Consider the following 19,696-nt stretch of genomic DNA (forward strand, 5'->3'; position numbering starts at 1 on the left):
CATACATTTTCACTCGGGGGGCATTTTATTATTAAAGTCAAGCTGACACTTGTGAGTTGTTTTGCAGCATAATGAAGTTATTTGCAAGCTGTCTATATGTTGTGTTGTTCATTTGGTTTGTTCTTGGCTTCTGTTTTTCCTTTAATGTTTTTGAGGTCTTCTGATCCAATTCTCCCTGGTTCCATTAAGGTTCAATAAAACAGCAGAGACTTAGCAGGGGAATTCTGGGGAACGTAATTTGTCCTGAATCTAGATACAGCTCTGCTAAAGGAAAGGCTGAAAGAGCTGTATCATTAGTAAAAAAAAAAAAAAAAAAAAAAACAACAAACTCTCTTAATATATGTAATGGGAAAAATAGCCATGGCTCATTAGTAAAAGAACCATGGCTATTGTTCCCATTACATATATTAAAGGAAAAGTAACACTAAAAATTAAAGAAGTAAAGAAGCTATTCCACCCTGCACCAATAACTGCCCTATCCTGCAAACCACTTAGTATTTTAAATGCTTTAATAGAAAATACCTGCTAAAACTTGGCTTCCTGTCAATTGAAGTACGGCGATACAGCGAAGGAAGGAGCAGCAACCACTATGCGATGATCGATTGATCGAACCTAGCCTTCTTTCTGTATAGGAAAGAGTCAGGCTAGGCTCGATCAATCGATCGTCGCATAGTGGTTGCTGCTCCTTCCTTCGCCATATCACTGTACTTCAATTGACAGGAAGCCAAGTTTTAGCAGGTATTTTCTATTAAAGAATTTAAAATACTAAGTGGTTTGCAGGATAGGGCAGTTATTGGTGCAGGGTAGAATAGTTTTTTTACTTAAAAAAATTTAGTGTTACATTTCCTTTAAAGGAGATGTAAATGTTAAAAAAACAAATCATATATTTAGCCTTAGACCACTATTCTCTACACTTTACACTACCTTAATTTTTAAAATAAGACTACCTTAATCCACCGTGTCCAGCACTTCCCCCTGGTGCTTTGCAGTCACATGTGCCATGTTTGAAAGTCTTCAGGAGCAGAAGCCCCCACCCTCCTGGGAAAAAAAAGCCTGCTCATACACAGGCTGGCTCCTGCTGCCTCCAGGCATGCGCAGAAAGGACTCTCCCCTCCCGACAAGTTGTCGGTGTAGTGAGAGACCTGAACAGGAAGTGGGGGCGGAGCTTCAAGCTGAACAAGGAAGGAGTGGAATAGAGCAGAATGTAACTCAGCAACCAGGTAAGAAAGAACAGAGGGACAAAGGCAGGCAATCTGGGAAGCTGTTTAGAGTTATTTTATTAATAAAAAAAAAAAAGGTTAACTTATTCTTTAAGAGGTTATGCTATGCTGGCGATGCGGTAGCTCCAAGGTTCCCTCAGAGCCCTGTGTCAATATGTGCAGCACACATGCACCTAAAGAATCGCGGTCAGGAGTCATTTGCACGCCAAATACATAAAATGACGCCAGCAAACACTGGAAATGACACCAAGCAGACTAAGAAAACTGTGCCTGAGTGCACAAGCAGCTGTGTCCATTTTGGTGAAACAAACCCAACTGTGTATTGTGGGGGAAAAAATGGTGATTGTGTTCAAAATTGCACACTGCTTCTAGGTAAGAGAATGCACTGGCTGAAAAACCTGAAAACTTTCAGTGCGGTCTGACATTTACATACCCCCCAACTGTCCCGCTTTTCTCGGGACAGTCCCGGTTTTTACAGCGCATCCCGCTGTCCCGGATTGTTCAATGAATGTCCGGCATTACGAAAATGCAGAACATTCATTAAACAATCCAGGCCAGCAGGACGCGCAGCGGAGCGCTCCGGCTCCATCTCTTCTTGGGCTCCTGCTCCTTATTCGGCTCCTCGTACGGCGGCGACAGGTCCTTTTATAAGGTTGTGCCCGTGCGTACGTGTGTAATAACACATTTCATTAACTGAATAACTGAGGTAAGAACACTTTAATGTGTAATTGCATTGAGGTTATATTTTAAAGTCTTTTGTTTATGTAGAACATACCATGTGTGACATGAGCCTAATGGAGCCATTATCTGTTACCTTCTTTTACATCACAGCCTAGAGCAGGGATCCCCAACCTTTTATACCTGTGAACCACATTTAAATGGAAAAAGTGTTGGGGAGCAACACAAGCATGAAAAGGTGGGGGGATAGAAATAAGAGCTTTAATTAGCTACTTAATAGCCCCTATGTGGACTGGCAGCCTACAGAAGGCTCTGTTCAGCATTAAACTTGGGTTTTATGCAACCAAAACTTGCCTCACTGGGAGCAACATCTGAGGGGTTCATTGGGGAACACCGGCCTAGAGACCAGCCTTACACAGGCTGAAAACCTTAAGTCAGGCAGCAATCCCGCACTGGGGGCAAATACCTGCAGAGGAAAAACGGACGTGTCCTCCATGCAGACAGCCAAAAATCGATTTTTTATACTCTGAATGCTGCAGTTTCAGAACACACAAACATGTAATCTGTTTCTCGCATTTTCTTCTCGGATTTTTTTTTTCTTTTAACATAAAGGCATCTGAAAAATGGTTGCACTGCACAATGTTTCCACATAGCAACTCGGTTTTACCGAACTCTGTAACTTCACGCGATGTGCTAAACACTTACATTCCAACACACATCGAGGTGCTTATAAATGTATCTCAGTAGAAAAACTACTAAATAGGCAACAATCTCGATGTGAGTCCCATTTCTCTGTGAAATGCCTGGGCGCCGCGCTACAGTAATGCAAGCCATATGGGCAGCCAGTTACCGCGCTATAGTAATGCGCTACACTAACGCAAGCCATATGGGCAGCCAGTTACCGCGCTATAGTAATGCGCTACACTAACGCAAGCCATACGGGCAGCAAGTTACCGCGCTACAGTAATGCGCTACACTAACGCAAGCCATATGGGCAGCCAGTTACCGCGCTACAGTAATGCGCTACACTAACGCAAGCCATATGGGCAGCCAGTTACCGCGCTACAGTAATGCGCTACACTAACGCAAGCCATATGGGCAGCCAGTTACCGCGCTACAGTAATGCGCTACACTAACGCAAGCCATACGGGCAGCCAGTTACCGCGCTACAGTAATGCGCTACACTAACGCAAGCCATATGGGCAGCCAGTTACCGCGCTACCGCACACATTGAAAACACATTTTCTTTCACGGCCCTTTATCCCGGGCACCGCAGGTAAAAAAGGCAGTAGCCCCGCCTACTCCTCGCGTCACTTCCGGCCCCACAAAAGAGGGAAGATGGCGGCGCCCTGTAATTCGGAGCTTCCGTCCGAGGCTTCGTCTTGTTTAAAAATCCCGAAGAATGAGCTTATATCACCGCCTTCCCCAGGTCTTAGTGATGGGAACCGATCCCTGTCCAACCCTTCCACCCCAAGCCGCTCGTCTCCTCTTAATGCAGGGACGCCCGGTGCGGCTCCCACAGGCCTGAGTGGGGCATCCCCCTCGGTTTCTTTCAACACGGCATGCCGGGGGATGTCCTGGACCCCGGCAGAGACAAACGCGCTGATTGCTGTGTGGGGCAACGAGCGGCTTGTGGAAGCCCGGTACCAGCAGTTGGAGGGGGCAGGCACCATATTTGGAACAAAGGCACCGGGGCCCGCTATGTACGATCGGGTGTCCCGGGCACTGGCGGAGCTTGGCTATGAGAGGACCCCGTCCCAGTGCCGGGAGAGGATGAAGGTAAGGGTTTGTGTTCATTTTCCTTTCTATGTGCCAGTATATTTACTGTCCGCAGTCTCTTCTCCCCGCCTGCACTGACCGCTCATTCCAACAAAGCCCCCATTTGTGCCCTGCTTCCCTGCCAGGTGCAGCTCTTTGTGCTGCTTTGTGCATGCTGCATGCTACTGTAGCGCTTTGTACGTGCATCCCACTGACGTTTGGCTTGCTGTCATTTACTAACACTGAATATTACAAGTTGTCTTGTTAAACATGTTCGTTTTATCTGCTTTCAGACACCACATGCAACTAAATGCAGTATTTTAGCTTTTTTCAGATGCATGCTTCAATTAGTCATAGTCGTTTAGCAAAATACTCAAAGGGGTTTTTTGAAATCTTATGTTCCTTTCCAAATAATCAGATTGTTTTGTTGGTAAGCAGTTGAAAGAAATAGGGACAGTTGTTGAGTTATAGTTCTTGCACCCCATGGCAGCTGTAGTTATGATAACCCATATATATATATATATATATATAAGTTCAAAGCGGTCGACACTCTCGATAAATTAAATAAGTGCCTGGGTGCAGTCCTCATGAGCGTAGATAAAAAGATAGATAATTTTTTTGCCTTAAGTCCTGTGTGAAGCAGTCTATTTCTATCTTTTTATATATATAGTTATGAGTTATTTTAAATCACCAATTTAGTAAACAGATTTATCAGTGAGTAATGCTACACAAAAGCTTTCAATATGATTTGACAACTGAAGACTAAGGGGTGCTTCTTATTGATGAAGGACAGATATCCCTAAGAATATCATGATCTGAATGAAGGGGCACTGGTCACTAAGTTACACGGCTTCAGACTTATATTGCTGATAAGCATTTGGTCTTCTTTACTCAAAATATCTAGTCTTGAAATATATACATAATATGGAGGCTTTCTGAAAATAGGAGGTTATTTCAAGTCATCTTGCAGCTCTGTGATTTATTTAAAACTACATTGTGGCGATGTAGCATTTTGTAGTCACAGGCTTGAACCTATAGGCCAGAGGGCTTCAGCAGCTTTATCAGGCCAACCTTTTCTATTGCTTATATTTTTATGTAGCACCTACATTTTATGACTTTACAAAAAGCAGTCATTATTCTATCACTCTTGGCCCCAATGGAGTTTATAAACTAAGTTCCCAGTTCCTGACCACATATGCACATGCAAGGCCATTTACATTAGGAACCAGTTGGCATACCTGCATATTTTTGTAGTGCTGGGGAAGTGATAGAGGATGCTTAGCCTGAGGGTCATTCAGGGTGAGAATTGAGAAGAATGGCCAGTTGGTTTCCTAGATACACTTGAAAGCCCAGAGTAAAGGTCAGCTGGGGAGAGATTTGCGGTGAATAAGTATTTGCTGCCCTAGATATTCTTACACTGTACCTGATACAATAGTTTTCGTTTTTATGTACAAGTATAAGATCCCTTATCTGGAAACCCATTATCCAGAAAGTTATGAATTACGAAAAGGTCATCTCCCATAGACTCCATTATAAGCAAATATCTCTAATTTTTAAAATATTTCCATTTTCTCTTTAATAATAAAACAGTACCTTGTACTTGATCCCAACTAAGATAGTATGAATCCTTATTGGAGGCAAAACAAAAAAACAACCCAGAAACAATTGGGTTTATTCAATTCTTAAATTATTTATTTTACTTAAGTTATTGAGATCCAAATTACGGAAAACCCCAGGTCCCGAGCATTCTGGATAACAGGTTCCATACCTACACTTATTTTAGAAACCAAGGGCATCCTTAAACAAAGAGCCAACCTTCAAGAGTGGTGCATGACATGAACAATTTTGACAACCACTGTATGACTAGTATAGTGTCTAGGCACACTTATCCACCTATTTTGACTCTGTGGACATGTAGCCCAGCAGTTTGGGAACTGCTGTGTTAAGCTATGTATCCACTGGAGAGTTTTTTTTTTTTGTTTGTTTGGTTTTTTTTTTTTTAGTTTTTCCAAATTTTCCCTGTATGCGACCATCACACCTTCAACATGTTCAGAATGCACTTTGGCTGAAATCTGTATTCATTGTATTCATCTTTAGGGACCAGGACTTTAAAGGAACAGTAACACCAAAAAATGAAAGTGTATAAAAGTAACTAAAATATAATGTGCTGCTGCCCTGCACTGGTAAAAGTTGTGTGTTTACTTCAGAAAGTCTACTATAATTTATATAAATAAGCTGCTATGTAGCCATGGAGGCAGCCATTCAAAGGAGAAAAGGCACAGGTTATATAGCAGATAACAGATAAAACACTATTGTATTCTACAGAACTTATTTGTTATCTGCTATGTAACCTGTGCCTTTTCTCCTTTTTTCCAGCTTGAATGGCTGCCCCCATGGCTACACAGCAGCTTATTATATAAATTATAGTAGTGTTACTGTAGCAAACACACCAGTTTTACCAGTGCAGGACAACAGTGCATTATATTTTTAATACTTTAAAGCTCTTTAATTTTTTGGTGTTACTGTTCCTTTAAGCTGATGCCACACGCGGCGTAGGGCTGATTTTTTCAGCAAGCGGAAAAACGCTTGCCGAAAATTCAGCCCTACGCCTGCTACTTGTGCCTGCACCCGAATGAATGGGATACGCTCGGGTGCAGGCACATGTAGCCGATATATGCATGAAAACGCGTGAGAATGCAAAGTCTCGCGTTTTCATGCATATATCGGCTACACGTGCCTGCACCCGAGCGTATCCCATTCATTCGGGTGCAGGCACAAGTAGCAGGCGTAGGGCTGAATTTTCGGCAAGCATTTTTCCGCTTGCCAAAAAAATCAGCCCTACGCCTGGTGTGGCATCAGCCTTAGCACACATTCAAATGTGGTTTCCACATATATAAATGCACTGAACTTGCTATGAAAATTCCAGTGATATGAACATCTTGTTCCTGTTTGGTCCCATTGTTTAGCTGGTCATACACAGGGGGATTCTGTAATATGGATCACCATACCTTACTTTTGCTTAAAAAAATCAAATATTAAATAAACATAATAACATTGTTTTCCACCAATATGAATACATGCAGCTTAGTTAGGATGAAGTGCAAGGTACTATATTATTACAGAGAAAAATTAAACATTTGAAATAGAATCTATAGGAGGTGGCCTTCTGAATATCTGGTTTCCTAAGAGAGATCACATACCTTTATTAAAAATGTTTAAATCATAGCTAGAAACAGGAAATGTTTGATAACACAAGGAGATGACTAACATCTAGCAAAGAGATTATAGGACTTTGTCAAAAACATATGGAAGCAATATGCATGCTTTTGGCTCCTGACTTTAATCTTTTTTTGGTGCTCCTTCCTCTGTCATTTGTGCCAGGCATGGGAGGGAACACCCAAGTCCTGCCCACATACAGCCCTGTTTGTATATATGGCTGAACCATAACCAATACAGCATACAGAGACAGGCAACACTTTTTAAACTCCTTTCTGCCTTATGGATGCATGCTTTGTACCTTTGCCCTCTTGTGATAAACCTTTTTTTTTGAAGTGCTGATAAGTGTTCTCAAAGTAAAATCTCTGAAATATGACCTTTGTACAGCTGCAGAGACCTCTGGCATAAAAATATTAAACTTTTGTACACTAAGGGAATTGGCAGTTTTAGGTTTCTTGCTGCCATATTTGTAATTGCCTAAATGCCTGATGATGCATTCTGAAATCTTAAGCGGTCATTTGGACAGCTACTGTATTCTGCCTGAGCACAGCATTACTTGAAGTGCCCCTTGTGCCATAATAAGTTGGTAACTTATTGGGCCATGTATGGGGCCCACCCACACCCTGCCCAATTGATATTTTTTGCTTCAAGGTTATTGTCACTTATCTAGAAGGGAATGATAAATGACGAAAAATCAGGTGTCATTGGTTAAATTGTATAAGTTATGGAAAGAAATAGCATGTAGAGAATTTGTGCAAGTGATACTTTATGCTGTTGTCTGCTGTGTGCAGCTTTGGCATCGCTGCAGGTGGAAAGAAGCAGATGTAGACACACAGGATGGATACCATTATCCATGTGCCATTATCCACATTATCCATCCTTAAGAGAGAACCTGAGTCTCTACTTTGTGTGCCTTAGGGAAACAAACAGAAAAACACCAAAAATGAATGTGTTTTAAAGTTATTAAATTATAATATACTGGAAAAAGTTTTGTTTGCTTCAGAAAGACTGCTATCGTTTATATAATTTGACAGTATGTTTAAGAAACACAGCTGTCTTGCCAAATATCCATGGCAAACTGTACATTTGAGATGCATGATGACTGCAGGGGGGAATGCCTAATGCAGATAAGGTTAATAATCCCTCTCAGTCAGGTAATAAAGAGGCAGCTGAGGGCAGAGCAGGAAGGGCTGCCTGCCTATGTTAGGTGCTGGGGGTGCTGCCTGCCACTGCAAGGAGCAGAGGGAGTTGTGACCACGTGTGTAAGAGCTGTATAAAACCCAGTGTTCCAGAGGCTGATGAGCTGGTGTCCCTGTCGGCAGGGCTTGGTGAGAAGCCCGAGTGTTCACGATTGTGAAAGTTGCTGTGAATGTGTGTGTGTCACTGGGCATAGTGAGAAGCCTAGGAAAGATCTAAAGAGTGACAGTTACCCTGGGTGATGATAGTCCCAGAGAGTGGACAAGTTTTGAAGTTTGTTGAAATTACTGATGAAACTGTGTTCCTGTGACCTTTATGTTGGGAAGAGTTTGCCCAAATAAACCTGTGTTTTTTTGACAGAAGACCGTATCTCTATGCTCCAGATCCTTTGCTTACCATAGCTAATTTACCACAAAATTATGTGTACAGACAGGGGACAGACGTAAGATTACTTGCTTAGAACATAGACTTTCCTTTGTGTGCAATTTGCTATGTCCTGAACATAATTGCTTCAAAGCATTCAAAATTAAACTCTGCTAATACAGTTTTGTTTTTTAAATTTGAACTAAAACTGGCTATTTCAGCAACTCTTGCTTTCTGGTGCCAGCACCCTCCTACGGTCCTACTCCACCTATTTATGGGAGCAGATGTCTTACAGTAATCTTTCTTTATTTCTGGGCTGGAGCTAGAATACAAGTGGAAAGAGTACTTCATTATAGTGGCACATTTCCTTCTACTTCTTCTACATCCTTCTATTGTCATTAGATTATTTCCTTGAGTGAGGAGCTTCAGAGCCCTTAAGCCAGCAGAGAAGTGACCATGTGCTATTAGTAGGAGATGTGTGTTTTAGCGTGTGGGAGGAAACAGGAGTACCAAGATGAAACCTACCAAATCACGAGAGAACAAAATCCTGCAGACAGTTTTCTTAGATAGAATCGTAGCTGGAACCCCAGCATTGCAAGAGTACAAGGCTAGCCGCTGTGCTTTTAACGCTTTTATTTCTTTTAGACTCTCCGTCGGTGTTACAGTCGTGTAAAAGAACGAGGTGTGGGTAAAAGAAAGAGCAGCTATACATTTGAACAGTTGGAACGAGTATTTGGTCAAGGTGGATGGGACACACAGCCCTGCCAACCTGTGCTAATAAACAGCAGCGGTCTTTACCAGGAGATGGAATCTGATGGAAGTACCATGGAAGATTACTCACAAGATGACTGGGGAAACCACAGTCAGGATTTACAAGGATTTCCAGGAGAGGATTTAGGTAAGACACAGTCTGCATTTCGGTTTTTTTCATTTCACATTTTCAGATCCATCTTTAGCATTTTTTTTTAACATTTATTCTATGGCTAAAATTTACATTTCTTACTAACAGTGTTATTTGATGGCTTTTTAATGTCTGTGCTCAATTTACCACACTTGGCAAAGGATTGTTGTCCAAAACATTTTGTGTGCATACGACCAAATAAAAGATTTGCAGTCAATTTAACATTGCTATGTCTTATTTCTTGTTTGTTATTGCTCTGTTTTCCCCAGAATTACACATTCACACACTTTACATCCTTGACTACAGAAGCACAGAGTTCTTTCACTTAATTTAAAGACATTACAGTGTGTTACTAATGCTTTACTGGGTTTTGTAAAACTGCATGAAAAAAAGCCTGATTAAACTTCATATAGCTGAATTAACAGATACAGATATACGACCTGTTATCCAGAATGCTTGGGACCTGGTGTTTTCCGGATAAAGGGTCTTTCCGCAATTTGGATCTCCAAGCCTTAAGTCTGCTAAAAATCATTTAAATATTGAATAAACCCAATAGGTTTGTTTTGCCTCCAATAAGGACTAATTATATCTTAGTTGGGATCAAGTACAAGGTTCTGTTATATTATTACAGGAAAAAAGGAAATCATTTTAAAAAAATAGAATTATTTGCTTATAATGGAGTCTATGGGAGACTGCCATTCTGTAATTAAGAATTTTCTGGATAATGGGTTTCTGGGTAACGGATCCCATACCTGTACTTTAATTAAAACTTAATCTGCCTATAGTTGGGCCCATAAAAGCTGCAGACTTAAACTCTTCAGACCGTCTATAGCTTATCATCATGTGACCCTTGGGAGGTCCTGTCACATCTTTATCTGGCCAAAAATCAGGCCGATATTTATATTTATTTTGAGTAGGTTTGAAAATTCCATCAAGCAAGGGCCAAATCACCACACTGATGTTTTCTCCCAACTGGTCTTCACAGGCCCCTGTTATGATTGGGTTGTTGACTGGGAACCAAACAATTATTGGCTAAACATCTGTTTATATGGTAACCTTGCCAAACAAGCGGATCTTTCCGTGAGTGGTCCCATTTTGTACAAATACAATTAAAGGAAGCAGATTAAGCCAATTATGAAAAAAATTATCTGGCAATCTAAAAAAAATACCAATGGGCAGTCATAACAGTAAAAGTCACATCACACATGCAGGAGGTTGTTTAGTTTGAAGCTCTTTAAAAAAATCTTACGTGTTTTGTGCAGCAAAGCACTAAATCAAAGGTTCGGTACCTTGTGGCACGAAATGCGTAAGGCTTTTTCAAGGACATGTAAACTAAAGATAATTTGCCTTTTACTTTAATGGCCTACATGTTTTGAACTAAAGACATGGCGGTAAAAGGGATATAATAAAATACTTTAAATTTCACTGTTTCACACTTTTTTTTTTTTTTTTTGCAAGAGATTAAAAAAAAAAAAAAGAAAACATTCTAATAAATAATAAAGTGGCATGTGCTGCTTTCTCTACCTGCGTTCTTAGTAATTCACACTCCAGATTTAATCATTTATGCTTTGTAATCTTGATGGGTTTGTTTGTTGGTATACCTGACTTCGAAAAGCTGAATTGCTTGTCTGGGAAACCGTTACATGCTGATACAAACATATAGCTTAAGATTTATAAGTCTTTATAAAGTATTTATATTATGTTTGTGGTTTCTTTTCTTTGTTTAGCACCGTGGGTTGTCCAGAAGCCATCTTTGCCATGTCCACCGAATGATGGTAATGCTTTTGTTTTAACTTGATTGTATTTATGGACCTGCAAGAAATATATACTGTAGCAATAGTGTCACCTCTTGTGATTATTTGAAGAATTTGTGTCAGTTAAAACATTTTTTTTACAGTCTGTTTTTTTACATAATTCTTTTTCAAGGTTTCTGTCTCCCCTGGCCAGCTTTTACTCCTGAGCCATGTGACGTCATGGAAGAAGGTGATTCATGAATAAATGGCCACTGTGCATGTCGATACCATTTTGCCCCATTTGCATATCTTTGTTACAGTTGGCTGGTTTTATTTAGCCAGTTAGATTAATGACATGCAAATGAAGTTGGAGAGGAAGGTCATGTGAAGTAGCTTTTCAGTCCAGAACTTCCTCCTTTGGCTTCTTCACATCACACATGCAGGAGGTTGGCCACCCACTGCCTAAGGGGAGGACAGCGAAACTTTCTCGGTCAGGGATCCGCTGCTGCACTGGTATTTATCTTGGGAGCAAATTGTTTTTTTAAAAAAAAAAAAAAATGAAGATGATACAAAAAATTGTTTTTACTGACATGGGCTATTCAGATTTGGCCAAAGTTGAATATCTTCCTTAAGAAATACTCATTTTTAATATTGTTTAACTTTTGCATGCATTCTTCTCCCCTTGATTGTTGTGGTCCCAGTCCATGTATTTTTCCTCCCCTGTCCGTGCTTGATTTTGTAGCAAATACATTTAAAATCTCATAAGCTTGTTTTGTGAGATCATTTATTTACATGGGATCTGTTTTGACCTCCTTTATTAGATTTATTTGTGAATTGAAAAAGTTAGTCACTTTTGTGCTTGCATAGAAAAGCATAATCCCAGTCTGTCTAAAAAAAAAAACACAGTGCTAAACATCATGTTTTTGGTGTACTGGTAGATGAACCTTAGGCAACATTAAGGTCCCTGGGAGGCTCACAGGAATTGGGCACACAATGGAAGTACTGCCATGTTTCATTGGTTATATACTTGTCTAACACTGTGTACAGCAATGACCATAGTACTGATACACAGAGTGTTTCTATTAGGTTTTTTTTTTTCTATAAAAAGCAGCTAAACTGGCCATACACACACAAGTTATAATGTACAAAATGTTGTTTGTGCTATTTGGTTCATGTATACTATCTGCTGATTCCAACTAATGTTCATGTACTATAAATCCAAAGCTTTTTCTTTCAACAGAGTGTTGTCTCAATATCAATACTAAGAGGTGGGAACCCCTCCCTCCTCTACCACTTTCTATAGAAAGAGGCAAAATTGAATAATATAAAATGTATTTAGTATTGATATATCACATTAAAATCAAATTAAAAACTTGGCTGGCCAGCCTACCTTATTCACAACAACATATAGTTACATCCATTTAAAACCATAAATGCACTGTATTAAATTGTTTAAAAACACAAAAAACCTTATTTCAAAAACATTAAATAGCAAGAAAAAGGAGAAAAAAAAGGAGAATTTTTTTTTTCCAATATCCAATTTTAGTGACTGTTTTTTTCTCCTTTTTCTTGCTATTTAAGGTTTTTGAAATAAGTTTTTTTGTGTTTTTAAAAATTTTAATACAGTGCATTTATGGTTTTAAATGAATGTAACTATATGTGGTTGTGAATAAGGTAGGCTGGCCAGCCAAGTTTTTAATTTGATTTTAATGTGATATATCAATACTAAATACATTTTATATAATGTTCATGTACTATGGATATCAGTTAGTTGGGGAACAAGCAGGTTTGGAAATTTTCTCTGCTGATGCACCATGTTAGCCAGTGTGCCATCACAAGCTGTAGCTCTTCTTTACTTGCTGCTGTTCTAACTGTTCACTTCATCAGTTATCTCAACTATTCCCAGAAAAGCCTTGTCATCTGTACCACTATGCCATGCTTTTTTTCCCTGTTCATCCAATTGTAATAATATATTAATTATTGCAATGTTTTGTTTAGAAGAAATCAGTATTCCAAAGCGACCAGTGAAAAATCGAGACCCAATAGAGGAGACACAGTAAGTGGCAACTAAATGTATATATTAAAGTAATAAAATTGCATTGCATTTTTTCTTCTCTAAATTTTGTATCTGTATAGCTCCTTCCCACTTACTCAGCCATCACAACACAGGATGTGCCACAACTAATGATCTTTTCAAATGTGAAAATATGATGGTTTTAGAAGCAGTAAACAGGCATGCTAAATAATTTGCAAAGGAAAGAGCCTTGCCTCTTTCCTTTGCAAATTATTTAGCATGCCTGTTTACTGCTTCTAAAACCATCATATTTTCACATTTGAAAAGATCATTAGTTGTGGCACATCCTGTGGGGAAACAGGACACAAGGTCATGGTATAAGGATAATGAACTTTTGCAGACAAAAAGCCGTGAAAGGGGACAACATTATAAAGAAAAGATCAATAGAAAGGGCAATAAAGAAATAAGAAAGTGTTAGAACATGATGGCAAAAGACAATAAGGATCAGAAATACTGAAGAATCAAAAATAGTGAGTAGAAAGAAGATAAGGAAACAGAACAGGAGATAAAAACAATGAAGATATAAGTAAAGGTGGCCATACACGCACCGATATTATCGTACGAAACCTCGTTTCGTACGATAATCGGTGCGTGTATGGTATGTCAGCGAGCCGACCGATGTCGCAGGAAGCTGCTGAAATCGGTCGGCTCGTTGATCGGCCAGGTTAGAAAATTTTGATCGGGCGCCATAGAAGGCGCCTGACCAAAATTCTCCCTTCAGAGCTGAATCGGCAGAAGGAGGTAGAAATCCTATTGTTTCTACCTCCTTACCTGCCGATTCAGCCCTGAATGGTGTGTGGCGGATCTGACGATGTTTCGTGCGACCGATGGTCGTACGAAACATCGTCGGATCGCCACGTGTATGGCCAGCTTAAGGCAATTAAACTATTGCAGAAATAACGCTATATTACAACAGAAATTTAGGCTTATGTCCGACGGGAGATTAGTCTCTGCAATAAATCTCTGCTATTGTGGACGACTAAACTCCCCAAAATGCCTTTCCAACCGACAAGTCACTAAGTTGCCCAAAGTTTTCTCACAAAGGGATCTTTCACGTGACTTAGCGATGTGTATGCCTTCCCACCAGCAATTCACATTATTGCTGGTGGAAAGGTATTTTGTGGAGATTAGTTGCCTGTGGTATCAGATTTATTGTGGGCAACGAATCTCCCCCTGTGGGGCATAAGCCTAAGAGTTAAGCTGAGCAAGGAATTAAGCTAGAAAATTTGTAGAAATTCTGTACCACAACCACCACAGAATTTTTGTAATATCATACGCTGTAAAGAGCAGCATCTTTAACTTTGGGTGATTTTTTGTAATGTCTTTTTTTTTTTTTTTTAATCTTTTTAGGAAGAGAGATATTTTGCAAACCATTATGAACATTTTGGAGTCTGTTCAGCTGAAATGGGAACTTTTCCAAAGTTGGACAGATTTTTCAAGACTTCATCTCTCTAATAAATTAGCAATTTTTGGCATTGGTTACAACACCCGATGGAAAGATGACATAAGATATCATTATGCTGAAATAAGTTCGCAAGTACCCCTTGGAAAACGACTTAGAGAGTACTTCAATCCAGAGAAACCAGAAGGAAGAGTTGTTATGACTAGAGTGCAGAAAATGAATTGGAAAAATGTTTATTATAAATTTCTGGAAATAACCATTAGTGAAGCAAGATGCCTTGAACTGCATATGGAGACTGACTGGATACCTATAGCTCACTCCAAGCCAATTGGAGGAGACATTGTCCAATACCTGTTACCTGGCGGCATTCCAAAAAGTCCTGGCCTCTATGCCATTGGGTACGAAGATATGCGTAACAAATCAGTCATGGATGATGGAGTTGTCGACTTAGTTAATGATGGTAATTGTGAAAGCCCTGAAGAGCTTGCCTCAAAGTCTGACCCAATATCTACCAAAATTAACTATTGCTATCTTGGCATTGCAGAGAGCATAACTCTTCAGCAGTGTTTATTTTTTCATTTTCAGTCCACTATCAAGAACCAAAGCAAAGAGTGGGCAAGCATCAATGGATTCTTAGCGCAAAACTGCAAGGTAGAACCTGGAGTGTCACCTAAAACTATCTACATCAAATTTGTTGAAGTGGAAAGAGATTTTCTTTCTGCTGGGTCTTTAGTTGAGTGCCTGGAAAAAGCCATTGGGTACCCTTTAAAGTTCAACAAATGATTTTTATCCTTTATAAGGATTGGGGCTCTACATATAAAACTTCCCATTACACCAGGGTCTCCGTGAACTGTGAATAGTTTTCGTTTTTTTTTTTAATTACTAAGAAAACCGCTGTTTCAGAAATTGAAGAATTGTCCAAAAACTGAACTGGTTTTGAAGATTTTGTCCTGAGCAAGTGGAGCATTGTGTATGAATTAACAGTGTTTTATAAAAAAAGAGAATTTTATTGTAGAGCCCTGATATAAATTGCTGTACGTACATTCCACATTGGACATAGCTTATATTTCATTTTCAAAGGAAATACTGTATTTTTTTTCACGTTTCATTTTTACATATCTGTGTGTGTTTAAAAAAGCTAGAATGCATAAAGAATGACATTCAGCCTTGATATTGACAAAAAGGTTGGCTTGTTATAACCTAAGTAGACAATATTGTATATAATTTAGATAATCACTTTTTTACCCATTAAGTGTTTTTACTATTTCCAACCAGTGTTGCCTGCGAAAAACTTTTGTTTGTGATGTACTGTATCCACTCTTAGCTGTGTTGCCATATCCATTTTTTAATCATTAAAGTAAGTATTGGATTATTTGTGTTTTTGTTAGTTGGCATTTTATGGAAATAAAAGACAAGTGCATTCTGATATATACTTACAGTATAAACAAAGGCTTGTAACTTCCATACAAGGTATAAAATATTAAAATGTATAAAGTAGACTGGTCCTTATATACTAAATATGGTATGACAAGAAGCCAAATCTATGTGAGCTGCTTTAACATGTTTTTTATAAACTTGAATTTGAAAGTAATCATTTCATAGCATTTAGCAATCTGCAAACTCCTAGTTATGGGGTGTTTTTTGATCATAGATTATAGTTTCTAATAGCAGTGCGGTTAATTCATACTGCATACTTGTCTGTACACCAGTGAAGGTTGCCAGTGCCTTTGTTGAGATTGAAATATAGAACAGGTCATTCAAACCGCAACATATATGCCCACATAGTTTGTGATACGTTTTTATTTAGGGAAGTAGTTGTCTTTTGAGTTTATCTTATTAAAATACAAAAACACAATGTGTAAATGTGTACTCCAAGAAAGTAACGTTCCATTTGTTTGTTTTTCTTATTGTTCAATTTTTATTGCTTAATCTTCTTGAAGTTTTTATGTCTGAGACAAACATTTTTGACCTTTTTTAAAGGAGACCCAGTTGTATTTTTGTTTGTATTTTAAGGGCTGTCTTGCAATGTCCTGAGTATTTCAGTGTTTGAGTAGCTGCTAGCATCATATTTAAATGTATCTTTTTTACCCCCTTGCCCTTACTGAAGCAGTATATTTTGTTTCACTTTTTTTCTGACTGACTTTAAGCTACTGGGCCACAGTTTAAATGTCTTGATATTAAACTCAACTCGATGTTGGACAAAATGTTAAATTACTGAGTTTTCACTTTCTTACACCTCCAGTTTGTCATTAAGTGGAGCTGCCATGTTTGGCCCCACCAGCCTCTTGGGTTGCTGTGTAACCTTATCTTCACTGTAAGTGCGAATGTATAAAGATGTCATTCAAAATAAAAAGTGAACAGTTTGTTTTATATCCTGAAAGTCTTTTTTGCATACTGAATAAAACAAATACTAGAAGCAGATTTTTCTATGTAATATGTCACATTTCAACATGAGCTTGTATTTTAACCCTTTTGTGTTAAAAATTCAAAACAATTTTGCACTCAATGTTTTAAGTTCTACCTTTTTTTTTTTTTTTAAATGTTATACTTTCACTTTCAGGTTTAGTATATTAGTATATTGTTTTATAGAGATTCATTACTAGATCAAAAATACTACATTTTCAAAGTGCTGCTTCAGAAAAGAAAACATTTCTTTGGATTGTGGCAAAACATGCCCTTAACGGTAATTTTACTGTTTTTTTTCACATTCTGTGATTTCAAAATAGGTAGATAACTGTTTAAATTGCTATTTATTTGCAACTTCTGAAGATCTATTTAAAAAATATCTACCTCCATCTACAGCATAATATCCCCTAGTTGTTTTTTGTTTACAAATAAATGATCATACATTTGTATAATAGGAGCCTTTTGATTCATCCTAATGCTCAGTATGCAAGGATTACTGAACTATGGCATGGAGAGATAGCAAAATACTGCATTAGATTTTTATGGCATTTTTATAACATTTGTTAAAACCTAAAGGCATTTTATTTCTACAAGTGTTTTACCTGGGGATTATTTTCCTTTTACATATTAGTCACTCGAAACCAACTGAGGGATGTACTCAAACTATTTTGTTTTCAAACGTTGGATTTTATTATATATTTGATATCATTGTAGTCAAGACTTTTACAGATATTTTTGCTTTGCTTTTTTTTATTAAGGTTTTCTGCAAAAAAGTTAATTATTACTGCAAAATGCTTGCAAAAATAAAGTTGCTTTGCAACTGAAAATAACACTTGTGAAAAATCAGTTGACAAAGGTTTTTTTTTTTTTCCAAAGATTAGGCCCCTTTTGCAAAAGAGACATCTGGCTTTTATCTTCCTAGAATAACTGTTCTCCGTCAGGCAGTTTCTTTTGTCCTGCAAAAAGAAGTACAACTTGGGGTTTATTCACAGCTAAAAAATAGTAGATACATTTTTTTAATATATATTTCACGGGTTGTATTTTCATTACCCTAGGCGGTTGGGCTCCCTCTCTCTTTTGTCTTTATTCTATATTTATCCAAATTGTTGGGACCACTTGGTCCTCCATCTCACTCACAACCCCTGCAATCTGGCTTTTTCCCAACACACTCAACAGAAACTGCACTCACCAAAATAACCAATTATCTTTTCCAGGCAAAGTTTAAAGGTCACTACACCATGCTCATCCTTCTAGATTTCTCCACAGGAGTGACAACCCACTCCTTCTAGACCAGTGCTGTCCAACTTCTGCGGTGCCAAGGGCTGGAATTTCTCTAGCATACATGGTGGAGGGCCGCTAATGGAAACCAGTTTTGACCACTCCCCCTTTTTAAACCACACCCACTTCAAACCACACCTATTTTATCACAATGGTGGTAGCACAGCAAAATCCCAAATGCTTGGTCCTTACCCCCAGTACATAATTACACACCTTAGGGACCATTTAATGGCTATTTCCAACTGCTAACAAACTCCCACAACAAACCCCTGCCAGGTTCACCTCCCACAAGCAGCATAGGGCAAGCAGAGTATGGCACACACAGACAGCACTCTGCCTGTCCTATGCTGTCTGTGTGTGCCATATTCTGCCTGTGGAGATAGTCAAGAGCACAAAATTCCTGTGTGTGCCATGCTCTGCCTGCCCTACCTTGCCTGTGTGTGCCATACTCTGCCTGCCCTACCCTGCCTGTGTGTGCCATACTCTGCCTGCCCTATGCTGCCTGTGTGTGCCATACTCTACCTGCCCTATGCTGGCTGTGTGTGCCATACTCTGCCTGCCCTTAGCTGCCTGTGTGTGCCATGCTCTGCCTGCCCTACCCTGCCTGTGTGTGCCATACCCTCCCTGCCCTATGCTGCCTGTGTGTGCCATACTCTGCCTACCCTATGCCCCTGTGTGTGCCATACTCACAGGCAGCATAGTCCAGGCAGTACCTACATAGGTACCTACAGTACCTATGTCTGAGTTGTAAACAGGTGAACAATGGGGGTGATTACAGCCTGAGGTATGAACAATGCAGGTATTACATTTTTAAACAATACAGGAATATTACAGCTTGAATCTGAGGTGAGAACCATGCAGTTAATCTCAGTACTGATACCATTTAAAGTTTACACAAAGGACAGCCATCAAAGCAGCCAGACAGGTGGGGGGCCACACAGGGGGGTCGTGGGCCGCCAGTTGGACAGCATTGTTCTAGACCAGTGCTGTCCAACTGGCGGCCCGCAGGCCACATGCGGCCCGCGACCCCCCTCTGTGTGGCCCCCCACCTGTCTGGCTGCTTTGATGGCTTACTCTTGTGTAAGCTTTAAATGGTATCAGTACTGTGATTAACTGCCCCCCCCTGCCCCCCTCCTCACCTCCGATTCAGGCTGTATTGTTTAAATATGTAATCCCCTGTACTGTTCACACCTTTAAATCTCTGAATTGTTCACCCCCTGCAGTGTTCACACCTCAGGCTCAGGCTGTAATCACCCACATTGTTCCCCTGTTCACACCTCAGGAGCAGTAGAAACCCACAAATAATCCCTGCATACTACAAAAAGAACATATACTGAGGTAGTACTGCAATTAAAACGTTTTTTAATATATAGTTATTGTGCAGACTGTAGGAGCAGTGCCAGCATTGTGTCACTGTAGGCTGCCTGTGTGTGCCATACTCTGCCTGTCCTACTCTGCCTGTGTGTGCCA

The 19,696-nt window shown here is 39.4% G+C and overlaps 1 protein-coding gene across 4 annotated transcripts; it reads left to right on the forward strand.

Moving 5' to 3' along the window:
• Positions 1-3,165: 3,165 nt before the first annotated feature.
• Positions 3,166-16,963, forward strand: msantd2 (Myb/SANT-like DNA-binding domain containing 2). 4 transcript variants are annotated; one of them, XM_031904913.1, is made up of 6 exons: positions 3,166-3,677; positions 9,078-9,330; positions 11,061-11,108; positions 11,260-11,316; positions 13,065-13,122; positions 14,491-16,918. In XM_031904913.1, the coding sequence occupies exons 1-6, from the start codon at positions 3,237-3,239 to the stop codon at positions 15,323-15,325; spliced, it is 1,692 nt and encodes a 563-aa protein (XP_031760773.1). In that variant the 5' UTR covers positions 3,166-3,236; the 3' UTR covers positions 15,326-16,918.
• The last annotated feature ends 2,733 nt before the right edge of the window (positions 16,964-19,696 follow it).

This window comes from Xenopus tropicalis, chromosome 7 (genome assembly GCF_000004195.4).
Source record: "Xenopus tropicalis strain Nigerian chromosome 7, UCB_Xtro_10.0, whole genome shotgun sequence".
Taxonomy (NCBI): Eukaryota; Metazoa; Chordata; class Amphibia; order Anura; family Pipidae; genus Xenopus; species Xenopus tropicalis.

Bases quoted from the DNA above. Each gene is read 5' to 3' on its own strand.
- msantd2 (XM_031904913.1), top strand. From the start codon at position 3,237: ATGGCGGCGCCCTGTAATTCGGAGCTTCCGTCCGAGGCTTCGTCTTGT. The intron at 9,331-11,060 runs GTAAGACACAGT...TTCTTTGTTTAG, and splicing joins ATTTCCAGGAGAGGATTTAG to CACCGTGGGTTGTCCAGAAG. The intron at 13,123-14,490 runs GTAAGTGGCAAC...TAATCTTTTTAG, and splicing joins GACCCAATAGAGGAGACACA to GAAGAGAGATATTTTGCAAA.